This window comes from Salpingoeca rosetta (genome assembly GCF_000188695.1).
Source record: "Salpingoeca rosetta unplaced genomic scaffold supercont1.6, whole genome shotgun sequence".
In the NCBI taxonomy this organism is placed as follows: domain Eukaryota; class Choanoflagellata; order Craspedida; family Salpingoecidae; genus Salpingoeca; species Salpingoeca rosetta.
Genome location: NW_004754928.1, coordinates 1,010,072 through 1,021,465, shown reverse-complemented (window position 1 = coordinate 1,021,465; position 11,394 = coordinate 1,010,072). Strand labels below are relative to the sequence as shown.

At 54.9% G+C, this 11,394-nt stretch overlaps 4 protein-coding genes across 4 annotated transcripts in view; 2 read left to right on the top strand and 2 right to left on the bottom strand.

Moving 5' to 3' along the window:
• Positions 1 to 4,766, bottom strand: part of PTSG_02785 (uncharacterized protein) — a gene marked incomplete at both ends in the record, with an annotated part of 9,413 nt that extends 4,647 nt beyond the window's left edge. Inside the window, 13 exons of the mRNA XM_004996231.1 lie at positions 118 to 196; positions 468 to 570; positions 719 to 759; positions 956 to 1,013; positions 1,260 to 1,401; positions 1,609 to 1,710; positions 1,933 to 2,006; positions 2,456 to 2,578; positions 2,749 to 3,437; positions 3,557 to 3,603; positions 3,837 to 4,026; positions 4,248 to 4,481; positions 4,702 to 4,766. Coding sequence (XP_004996288.1) covers positions 118 to 196; positions 468 to 570; positions 719 to 759; positions 956 to 1,013; positions 1,260 to 1,401; positions 1,609 to 1,710; positions 1,933 to 2,006; positions 2,456 to 2,578; positions 2,749 to 3,437; positions 3,557 to 3,603; positions 3,837 to 4,026; positions 4,248 to 4,481; positions 4,702 to 4,766 — 1,947 coding nt within the window. The remainder of the gene's footprint in view (positions 1 to 117; positions 197 to 467; positions 571 to 718; positions 760 to 955; positions 1,014 to 1,259; positions 1,402 to 1,608; positions 1,711 to 1,932; positions 2,007 to 2,455; positions 2,579 to 2,748; positions 3,438 to 3,556; positions 3,604 to 3,836; positions 4,027 to 4,247; positions 4,482 to 4,701) is intronic.
• Positions 4,767 to 5,166: 400 nt separating this feature from the next.
• Positions 5,167 to 6,923, top strand: PTSG_02784 (nucleoside diphosphate kinase 2). Its single transcript, XM_004996230.1, has 4 exons — positions 5,167 to 5,212; positions 5,715 to 5,876; positions 6,070 to 6,171; positions 6,396 to 6,923. Exons 2-4 carry the CDS (start codon positions 5,754 to 5,756, stop codon positions 6,624 to 6,626), a joined length of 456 nt encoding a protein of 151 aa, XP_004996287.1. The 5' UTR covers positions 5,167 to 5,212; positions 5,715 to 5,753; the 3' UTR covers positions 6,627 to 6,923.
• A 117-nt stretch (positions 6,924 to 7,040) lies between these two features.
• PTSG_02783 (uncharacterized protein) lies at positions 7,041 to 7,787 on the bottom strand (the record flags this gene model as incomplete). The annotated part of the gene is made up of 2 exons (XM_004996229.1): positions 7,041 to 7,280; positions 7,440 to 7,787. 2 exons carry the CDS (start codon positions 7,785 to 7,787, stop codon positions 7,041 to 7,043), a joined length of 588 nt encoding a protein of 195 aa, XP_004996286.1.
• Positions 7,788 to 8,593: 806 nt separating this feature from the next.
• Positions 8,594 to 10,853, top strand: PTSG_02782 (uncharacterized protein; the record flags this gene model as incomplete). Its single annotated transcript, XM_004996228.1, has 8 exons — positions 8,594 to 8,776; positions 8,982 to 9,019; positions 9,185 to 9,371; positions 9,690 to 9,770; positions 9,973 to 10,021; positions 10,142 to 10,197; positions 10,422 to 10,511; positions 10,773 to 10,853. 8 exons carry the CDS (start codon positions 8,594 to 8,596, stop codon positions 10,851 to 10,853), a joined length of 765 nt encoding a protein of 254 aa, XP_004996285.1.
• Positions 10,854 to 11,394: the final 541 nt, after the last annotated feature.

Below are 11,394 nucleotides of genomic sequence, written 5' to 3'. Positions count from 1 at the left end.
CACCACCACCACCACCATCATCATCATCATCATCATCATCATCACCATCACCACCACCACCACCACCACCACCATCACAGCAGTCATCACCATCACCACCACCACTATCACCATCACCTCGTCGCCGTTGTAACCGCCGTGGATGAAGACGGCGTCATGGCTCTTGTACACGGCGTGGAACGCAATGTGCCACGTCCTGATTACCGTTGAATGCGAAGGGTGGAGGGGAGGTGGTGCTCATGAGGATGATGGAGATCAAAGCGACGTGCAAGACTCTACAGCCATGTCAACAGAGTACCACGCGCAAACGCACACACTCACACCCGCACACGCACACACACTAACAACAACAACAACAACACACACACACACACACACACACACACATACACACACACACACACACGCAAACGCAAACGCACACACACACACACACACACAACACACAACACGCAGCATTTCTGCACCTGGGCGGGGGCGGGGTGCCGGCGACGTTGAGTTTGCTGAATTCCATGAGGGTCAGGTCGAGTTTGTAGACGTCATTGTAGCACTCGGGCGCATCCCACCCGCCTATGGCAGCGGTGTGTTGTGTTAGGTTATGTTGTGCGTGTGAGGACAAGCGAATCAAGGCTGATCAAGGCGCGTAACGCTCAACGAAGCCAGTCAGCAACACCCACCACCCATCATCACGCATCAACGATGTTCATTGTGGCCGCACCGAAGATGATGAGTTCGCCGTCCACGACCGTCGCAGAGTGGCTGCAGCAGCAAATTGGGGGGGGGGGGGCGGACGTGGTGGTGTTGGTGATGGTGTGCGGGGGGAATGAGGATGGTGAGTTGGATGTGTGTTGATGGATGGAAGGGACGTTTCGAGCACATGAAGAAACAGAGAAGAACAAGAGATTGTGCAATTGCTCATGAGCTTGGCGGCAGCGACAGCACAGTTCGCGTGTACCCTGATCGTGCTGGCGGGATGTCGCCGACGAGGATCGGTTTGCACCAAAGCCGCTTCTCTGTTGCGGCGCAACGCAACGCAGTGCAATGAATGAGTACAATGGATGTGAGGAGGCAGTCAGTGGGCCATGATGAGGTGGTGGTCATAGTTCACGCGAAGGCCACGTAAGATGCAGACCTTTTCCACACACAAACACACACACACTCACTCACACACACACACACACACACACACACACACACACACACACGCACACATACGCACGCACGCACACACGCATACGCACGCACACACACACACTGACCGAGGTCAAAGCAGTAGAGCTGTGCGCTGCAGCCGTCGGGGATGGGGTCTGGGTTTGGATAGTTCCCGCCAAAGATCATCAGCTGATTATGGAACAGCACGCAGCTGTGGTACGACAGCGCCGGCGCCTTGCCGCCTTGCACCTGAACAGCCGAGGAAGCGTGGTGTGGTGTGGTGTGTTGCATGCGTGGGGTTGCACGCGTTAGGCTGTGTTCGACGACAAGCGCGAGCGTAACGTGTGAGCAGTGATGCACTCATCCTTTCGAATGAACCTCAATGCTTCAACCTTGCACCACCACCACCACCAACACCATTGTCACCCCTCATCACCCTACAGCAGCAGCAGTCACCTTGAGGCACGACCACTCCTGTGTCTTGATGTCGTAGCACTGCACGTCCTTGAAGAACCGGCGGTACTTGGCGCCGCCAAACAGAATCAGCCGCTCGCACTCCTGCCCGCATGGGGCGTGTGTGTGTGTGTGTGTGTGTGTGTGTGTGTGTGTGTGTGTGTGTGTGTGTGTGTGTGTGTGTGTGTGTGATGGAAAGGGATTGTGGTGAGAACGACGTGAAGGAGAGGTGGGATCCCGTGGACAACGGCATAAAGCGTAATGAAAAGCGATGAAGGTCGTCGAGTGAATGCCTTGAGAGTCACCACACACAACACGGCTTCGCACCGGGTCGTAGACACACGAGTGGCCCATTCTGGCGCCCGGCGACGATCCGCTCGTCTCTGGCTGCACCCAGCGCTCTGAAACAACAACAGCAACAACGAGGATACGAGCAGTGAGAAGGGTTGCAGGCACGTGAGATTGTGGCGCGAGTGGAGTGGAGGAAAAGAAGAGAGTGAGCGTGTGTGTGTGCGTGCGTGCGTGCATGCACGACAACAACAACAACAACAACAACAACAACAACAACAACAACAACAACAACAACAAGGATACAAGCAGTGATAAGAAGGGACGCAGGCACGTGAGATTGTGGCGCGAGTGGAGTGGAGGAAAGAAGAGAGTGAGCGCGTGTGTGTGTGCACGCACGACAACAACAACATCTACAACAACAACAACATCTACAACAACAACAGCAACAACAACAACAACAACAACAACAACAACAACAACAACAACAACAACAACAACAACAACAACAACAACAGCAACAACAACAATCAACAACAACAACAACAACATCCCCACTCACCGCCATCAAACATCCAGAATGCGTCCTTGCACAGCTGTTCGAATCCCTGTCCACCAAACAGAAACACGGCATCATCGCCCGCGCTGCACATCGTGTGGCCCCAGCGCGCAGACGGGCGCGCTCCTGTTCGTGGGGCGGGTATGTGTGTGTGTGTGTGTGTGTGTGTGTGTGCGTGAAAAACATCACCCTTACAATTCCACAAACAAGTCATCCACCTTCATCCCCACCCCCACCCGCCCCACACACACACACTCACACTGCAACAAAGAAGGCAGCACCAAAGACCAACGCACCCTCCAGGTCTTCGTCCACTGCCACCGGCGTCTGCGATTGCGTCGCGCTGTCATCGCCGCCACTTCTTCCTCCTCGTCCACGCACGCGCCGTGCCGTTCTCGCTGTGCTGCTGCTGTTACTGCTGCTGCTGTTACTGCTGCTGCTGTTACTGCTGCTGCTGCTGTTACTGCTGCTGCTGTTGTTACTGCTGCTGCTGCTGTTACTGCTGCTGCTGCTGTTACTGCTGCTGCTGTTGTTACTGCTGCTTCCACTGCTGCTGTTCGTCGGGGTGATCTCGTCATCGCTCTGTTGCTGTTGCTGTTGCTGGTGTTGCTGTTGTTTTGGGGATGCGCGTGTGCTGCGCGTCTTCCCCCGCGGTGTTGCTGCTGACCGCTTGGCGCGTTTTGAGGTGGGAGTGGCCTGTGATGCGCTCGTCGATGCAGTGTCACTATCATCCGTGCCTGCAGGCATCCCCTTGTCGTCGTCGCCATCACGCGTGACGTCAGCGCACGCACCCGACAGCATACTGTCGCTGTGATCTGCACTAGCGAGTGTATGGCAGCCGCTATCGCGTTTGTCGTGCTCTTCCACAGCATCATGAGCGGTGTTGTCATTGTCATCATCATCATCGTTGCCGTTGTCGTCGGTGTCGTCGTTGTCGTCGTTGGCGTTTCGCTTGCGGTTCTTCTTCATGGGGCGCTGGGCACCTCTACAGTTGTGTAAGTGTGTATGTGTGTGTGTGTGTGTGAGGGGCACAAAGGAGCAAATGAAGAGATGGGGCATGCACCCAGGTGGCATTGATACGAGTACATATTGCTGTGAACTGACGTGGCTGAACGTGGTTTGGCATCCGGCGTCTCGGTGACAGGCGGCATCTGCACAAGTGTGGGCAGCACATGCAGAGAGTCAGTGTGTGTGTGTGTGTTTGTGTGTGTGTGTGTGTGTGTGTGAGAGGGGGGGTGGCGCATTTGTGATAGTGGTCACAATCACTGCACACGCAGACAGACAGACAGACAGACAGACACACACACACACACACGCACACACACACGCACACAGACACACAGACACACAGACACACACAACGCACGCGCACGTGTTCACGCACCATCGCGTATTTCTGTTCTGGCGGGGTGCTGATGGTGGTCCAGACGCACTGCGTGAGCGGCTGCGATGCCGGGGACGCGGGCTCGTCATCGCCCATGGCTCCATCCACTGTGCCATCCAGCACCAGCTTGCACGACAAGCCCATCTCCTGCAGCTCTTTCATGTCATCCTGCCGGTCCTTCAGCACAGACCTGTGAGTGTGTGAGTGTGTGTGTGTGTATGTGTGTGAGTGTGAGTGTGTGAGTTGAGAGTGTGTGTGTGTGTCTGCAGTAAAGCGCGTGCGCCATGGTTGTTTGCTGTCCCTGGCTCGTTCATTGCCACTCCCTCCCTCCACTCCCACCCTCCACTCCCACCACCACCAACCACCACAACCGCTGTCACTCTCGACACCCACCCACCCACTCACGCACACCTGAGGTCGATGAGGGATGTAAAGGGGACGGTGTCATTGATGGCGCCCAAGTCGACGGGCGCGGCCGCAGAGGACAACTGGAGGGACATGGCCAGGCCCACGTGGCTGGAGGGTGTGGTGCCTTTGGTGCTGGGCACGCCAAAGAGCACCAGATACTCGGGCAGCGGCAGGCGCAGGCGACAATAGAACTTGCAGCCCACGCCGCCTCCTTCTCCATCCACCGCCGGCCGCACACTTTGGGAAAGGGATACACAAGAGCAGCAGGAAGAGCATGGCGCCCAACACACAAACACACACACACACACACATGTACGTGTGAGTGCGATGTTCACGACGCAGAGGGAGAGAGACAGGGAGAGGCAGACGGAGGCAGACGGAGGCAGAGAAAAGTGTCCAACCATCACGTATACACAACTACACACTCACACACAACTACACACACACGCACCGTGACATGAGCGAGACGACGGTGTCATCTTGTACTGCCTTGATGGCAAAGTTCAAGCCGCCGTCATCCATGATGGCTGTCGTGGCTCCTCCGCTTCGTCAATCAATCAATCAATCAATCAATCAATCGGTCTCTGTTCATGTCGTATGTTGTTGCAGTTCATACAACATGTTGTGAGCGGCTCATGAGCGAGCACAGGCGAGCACGACGAGCACGGTGAGCATGACGAGCATGGTGAGCATGGTGAGCATGGAAGCGCACACTGCACACACTACTGCACTGGAAGCGCCCACACCATCAACACCACCATCAACACCACCATCAACACCACCACACCGCGCTTCAAACTTTTGGCGCGCCAACCACTCAAACCCTGACCTGTCAAATTTGACGTGCGGTGGATACGAACCCCTCAAAACGGCCACGTCAAAGTGCGTTCCCACCACCAAACACACACACGCACACCTTGATGCCATCCATTACAGGCCATTTCCCCCTCACGCAATCGTCAACCAACGTAAGTGTGTATGCGTGTGCTGGTGCTGCCTTCTTGCCTGATACGTATCGATGGTGATTGGGCTGAGCTGATCGCAGTCTGTGCTTCTGTGTGTACTCGCTTTCCTTGCTTCCTTCCTTCCGCCTTCCGTTCTTCCACCTTTCCTCTTCTTGCTGCCTCTTCTTCTTCTTCCTGTCTCACGACATCGTCCTCTCCCTCTCCGCGGTTTCTTCCTTGGTGTTTGTTGGGCGTCGTGTCTCGTGTCCTCGTGTCTCGCGTCGCGTACTGTGTTGTTCTCCTCACTCCTTCCCTCTTCCCCCTTCACCCTCTTCCCCCCTCTTCAACCCTCTCCCCCTCTCCCTTCCCTTTCCCTTCCATCTGCTCTTCTCTCATCGCCCAGCTTCTTGCCTCTCTGTTTTATTTCTTCCTTATCATGTTCCTCACTCTTGTCGCGGCTGCCTCGCGTCTCTGGTCTTTGGTTGTGCCCACGCCCACGCAACAAACACCGCGCTCCTCCACACAGAAACCCTCCTCCTCTTCTCCTACCTTCAAACAAGCAACCATGCCTCGCGAGCGCACCTACATCATGATCAAGCCTGACGGCGTCCAGCGTGGTCTCGTTGGCGAGATCATCAAGCGCTTTGAGCAGAAGGGCTTCAAGCTCGTCGCTCTCAAGCTCAAGACGGTGCGTTTGATGCGTGTGGGTGTGGGTGTGTTTTGTGGGTGTTTGGTGGTGTGCAGCGTTGACACCGTATGGTTTGCGTGGGTGTGTGTGTGCCTGTGCGTGTGTTTGTGGTCGCCACGTGGTGTGTTCCCTCACTCTCCCCCCACCCCGCCACCTCACCCACCTTGTTCTCTTCCACCTTATCGTATTGCAGGCCTCCACCGAGCTTCTTGAGGAGCACTACGCCGACCTCAAGGGCAAGAAGTTCTTCCCTTCCCTCGTCAAGTACATGGCCTCCGGCCCTGTCTGCTGCATGGTGCGTTACAGCGTGCGCATTGCTCCTGCACACAAGTTGTCGTATGACCCCTCATTACACAACCACTTGTTATACAACCACCCAAACACGCAACCCAAACAAGTTGTTTTCCTGTCACCGATGCTTGCACACCGATGCTTGCGCTTCTTCCCCCCCCCCCCCCCCACACACACACACACACACATCCCCATCATGTTCACTCACAAAACAACTTGTCATTGCAGGTCTGGGAGGGCACGGATGCCGTCTACTTTGGCCGCAAGCTCCTCGGTGAGACCCGCCCCTACGACTCTGCCCCCGGCACCATCCGCGGCGACTTCTGCGTCGAGGTTGGCCGCAACATCTGCCACGGTTCCGACGCCGTCGAGAGCGCCGAGAAGGAGATTGCCCTCTGGTTCACCCCCGAGGAGCTTAACGACTGGCAGCAGGTCACCGAGTCCTGGGTCTACGAGTAAGCCCCACAGCGCTCTCCACCACCACCATCACGAGCATTTCTTCCTCGCTTGGCGGTGCGGTGGCGGCCTGAGGTTGTTGTGAGTGGGGTGTGATGAGGATGTGATGTGTCCATCTGATGAAGGTGTGCGTCCGTTCTCCCATCCTGCTTGCATCTGCTCTCGTCGCTCCTCGTCTCGCGACCTTTCTCTCTCTCTCTCTCTCTCGATCGTCTAGTTTTGAGCCCCTCTGCTCGCTCTCTCTCTCTCTCTCATCTTTGGTTGGTTTGTGTTGTGCATTAAACGACAAGTGTGAGGCCATGACTTGGTGGTTCAGATGTTCGTTTAATGATGGGTAATGTCACATAACACAATATGTAATGTACTTCACACAGCAAGTGTGTGTGCAACGGTCGATAGGACAGGCATGAGCCGATGTCAGCGCAGCAACTGCACATGCCACTCGAGATGCTCTTCGATAAACATTTGGGTGTGGACATCAATGGCGTGAACGAATGTTGCCGGCTGATCAGAGGGGAAGAACACGGTCTCACTGTTTGGAACGTGGTAAGGTCGCAGCCAGTGCAGGCTCCTTTCAGGGGGCTGCACATTCACGATGTGCAAGTGCTGTGTCTCGGCATAGTCCGCAAGGGCGTCGCGAAGTTGGTGGAGGCTGACCTGTTCATCGCCACCAGTTAGCATGCGAATGCCATCCACGTGTGCAGAAATGAAGCGCTGGATCTTCCGTTTCAGTCCGATAACAGCTGCCGTCAAGGTGAGCAGGCCCGCGACTGCGAGCACAGGTTGTTGCCGCGCATAATGATAGAGTGACCGCACCGAGGATTGCAGCAGATTCACCGCATTCACTCCACCAATGGGAGAGTCATACAGGATGATCCGATCCACCTGGTGCATGAGCTCTGTGTGTTGCTGTAGGGCCAATCCCGTCACGATGCCGCCGAATGAGTGGGCAACGATGACAACGCGCTGGCCAGCTTGAACCGACGCGTCCACTTTGTTCACGAGATCGGCTACCGCAGTCATGATGTTGGAAGAAGTTAGGTCTCCGTACTCGACGGCTTCGCATCGAGCGTCAGCAACTGTGGTAGCGAGGCTTTGCGGCAGGCGACAGAAGGTAGATTCAAGGGACCCTTGAAAGCCGTGAACGAAGATGTATGTCGTCATGCTGGCTGACTTACTTGATAAGGGTAACAGGTAGCACAAGGAAAACGAGGATGTGTTGCCGTTGATGTGGAGGGGAACGGGAAAATGGCATCCATTTGGTGGGGATGATGAGCTTCTTGTCGCAAAGGACAGCGGGCGTGGGCAAAAGGTTCTTGCGCCTTGCAAGTGCGCTTGTGTGAAAGAGTCAGTTCAAGCGCCAGCCATGTGTAACTGTGATATGACACACCACTAAAACCGACGTCGGTATCTCGGCGATGTGTGCCTGTCAACGCTATGTGTAACCGTCATGTGTGACACGCCATCTTCCTCTTACATAAGTGTGTGTGTGGGGGGGGGGTTCTCGCGCCTTCCGCGTGCTCTTGTGTCAGTTCCAGCGCCAGCCATGTGTCATTGTCACAACTGCGCCAAACTCACAAGCGTCATCATCGACCGGCCCCATCTCCAATAACCGTCACCACAAATTGCAGCGCTTGTTCAGTGGCGCAACAACAACGATGAAGATGACGATGCGACGCTGCGTGTTGAGCGGAACAAAGGCCGCTGTTCGACTTGGGCTGAACAATGGGTCTCTGATAGCCTTTGCGCGCCAGCAGCGCACCTTCTTCTCGATAAGTGGCAGTACTTGCCGTTGTGGTCGTCGTATTAGCAGGACCAGCAGTAGCAGTGTGAACAGTGGGTTGAGAAGCAAGGGTGGTGGCGGCGTGCCTGGGCAGCAGCAGCAGCAGCAGCGGCGAGTTGTTCATTTCCATCGAGCATTATCAGAGCAACGACGACGGGCACCGCATCTCTTGCCAAGAACACGCAGCATGCTGACGACGACGCCACGGCGCATGCCTGGGATTGAGCAGGCAGACGCGACTCCGACCGCCTTTGTGTTCCCGGGCCAGGGTGCGCAGAAGGTGGGCATGACCAAGAAGGAGCTGGACATTCCGGCAGTCCAAGTCATGTACGCCAAGGCCAAGGACGTCCTCGGCTACGACATCCAAAAGGTGTGTGAGTGTGTGCGTGTGGGGGGTGGGCTTGGGGAGAGGTGCGTGACTGCTGTGGGTGGGTGGGAGTGTTAGTGCCGTGGCTGCTGCGTTGTTGTGCGAGCTTTGCTTCAATCACATGCGTTGTGTCTTGACCATGCGCAACCCCCGCGCACCCCACCCCACTCTCTTTGTGTGTTCCGACGCGCCGCATGACCACGTGCAGATTGTGATGGGAGACAGCCAGGAGGCTCTTGACAGCACGTACGCACACGCGTGAATGCAAACGTGTTTATGTTGTGCAGCCCTTCCAGTCACCTTTCTCAACACAAATACACACACACTTTCTCAACACAAACACACACACATACACATACACATACACATACACATACACATACACATACACATACACACACACACACACAGGCTGGCTGCGCTGGAGCGACTGCGGCTTGATGACCCGGACGCCGTGAAGCGGTGCACGGCTGCGGCGGGGCTGTCGCTCGGCGAGTACACGGCGCTCGTGGCGGGCGGCGCCATCACCTTTGAGGACGCGCTCAAGATTGTCAAGATCCGTGGCGAGATGATGCTAGAGGCATCAAAGCAGAACAAGGTGTGTGCAGGGTGTGTCTGTGTGTGTGTGTGTGTGTGTGTGTTTGTTGGGTGCGTGTGTGTGTGTGTTTGTTGGGTGCGTGTGTGTGTCTGTGTGTGTAATTGTTGTGTGTGTTTGTTGTGTGTGTGTGTGTGTCGGGGCTTCTGTCTGTGTCTGTCTGTGCATGTCTGTTTGTGGGTGGCTGTTTGTACAAATGTCACCTGCTTGTCACCTGCTTGTCACCTTTTGAGTGTATCTGCACACACGTCAAAGCGTGTGCTGCACACGTGCGCGTGCTGGACTGCTCACCACTGGTCCGCTGGTTCCCCTTTGCTGCAGGGCACGATGCTGTCTGTCATTGGCGTAGATGACGCCACCCTCGCCGCCGCCTGCGAGGAGGTCGCAGCAGCCACACGACAGGTGTGCGTGTATGTGTGTGTGTGTGTGTCTGTGTGTGTGTCTGTGTGTGTGTGTCTGTGTCTGTCTGTCTGTGTCTGTCTGTCTGTGTGTGTGTCTGTGTGTCTGTGTGTCTGTGTGTCTGTGTGTATTTGGTGGCTCAACTGCGACCATGGCGAGTTGGCATCCCCTCACATGTGTGCGTGTACATGTGTGGATGACACAGACGGCCGAGATCAGCAACTTTCTCAGCCCAGGCATTCGCGTCATCTCAGGTACGTGTGTGTATGTGTCTGTGTCTGTGCTTGCCTGTGTGTGCACGTGTACACTGCGTGTGCGACGCAACCGCTCATGCACTTCGTTTTCTCCCTTCCAATTTCTCTCCCGCGCGACAGGCGATGAGGAAGCGGTGGAGATGGTGCGCTTTCGCATCGAATCAAAGGCAATGAAGGTAATCGTGTCGACTTGAGGCATGTGTGTACATGTACGTGTGTGTACGTGTGTGTGTGTATGTGTGTGTATGTGTGTGTATGTGTGTGTTCCTCTCTCGCACACACTCTCACGTTACCCACTAATACTCGCACACCCTCACACGCCCTCACACACCCTCACACACACACACACACACCTCACACACACACACGCACATCACCACCACCACCACTGTCTTACCAGGTGCAGTACCTGGCTGTGAGCGGTGCGTTCCACACGCGACTGATGCAGCCGGCTGTGGACGCGCTCAGATCCGCCCTCGACCACATCGACGTGCGTACTCTTATTAGAAGTTAAAGGGGGAGAGGGGCTGTGATTGGTGGTGAATGTGGTGGTGATTGGTGGATGCTCTTGTTGCTGTTTGTTCGCTCGTGTGGTGCAACTCACATCACTTCTGCTCGCTGGTTGCATCTGTGCCGTGTCACTCTGACATTCTAACACCTTCTTCTTGTCCCCTTTCTTGCCCATACCTCGCTCCATCTCCACCTTTCCCCTCACCTTTGCACACACAACACACAACACACATACACACAGATTCGCATGCCACACATCAACGTGTACGCAAACACGCTCGGCCGCCCTTATGAGGTGCTCACAGTGCACACCATGCAATGACATGCAATGCTGCGAATGTGACCGTGACCATGACTGCTGAGCTGGAAGTGACCAGCTTACGCACACATGCTCGATTCTTGATTGCCCTCAATGTTATTGATCATCCCCGAAATCATCATCACTTCCACCACTGTGCACTTGATCGTCTCCCATCCTCACACACACACACACACACACACACACACACACACACACACACATACACGCACAGTAGATACGGCAGAATCACAGCTGGAAATATATTAGGTGAAGTATGTGTTTCTGTTACTACTTTTTTTTTTTTTTTTTTTTTTTTAACAATATAAAGTCATCTAATCACAATTTACGTCTGTAAATATAACTAACATATAGGGTATGTGTTTGTAGTTCTAGAGATGAGATAGATGATTTCTGATTCTGATCATATCGACGCATAGTGAGCGACATAGCTGAGTGCGACATGGTAGGGATAGACATAGAATTCTATATTAAGTCGGATGTAATAAGACACTGCAGATCGCGGACGAGAGGGAATTATAAGCAGACATAGTTTGCTTCTTTT

Coding starts and splice junctions, on each gene's coding strand:
- PTSG_02784 (XM_004996230.1), top strand. CDS start 5,754: ATGCCTCGCGAGCGCACCTACATCATGATCAAGCCTGACGGCGTCCAG. Junction 5,877..6,069: donor TCGCTCTCAAGCTCAAGACG/GTGCGTTTGATG, acceptor ATCGTATTGCAG/GCCTCCACCGAGCTTCTTGA. Junction 6,172..6,395: donor CCGGCCCTGTCTGCTGCATG/GTGCGTTACAGC, acceptor TTGTCATTGCAG/GTCTGGGAGGGCACGGATGC.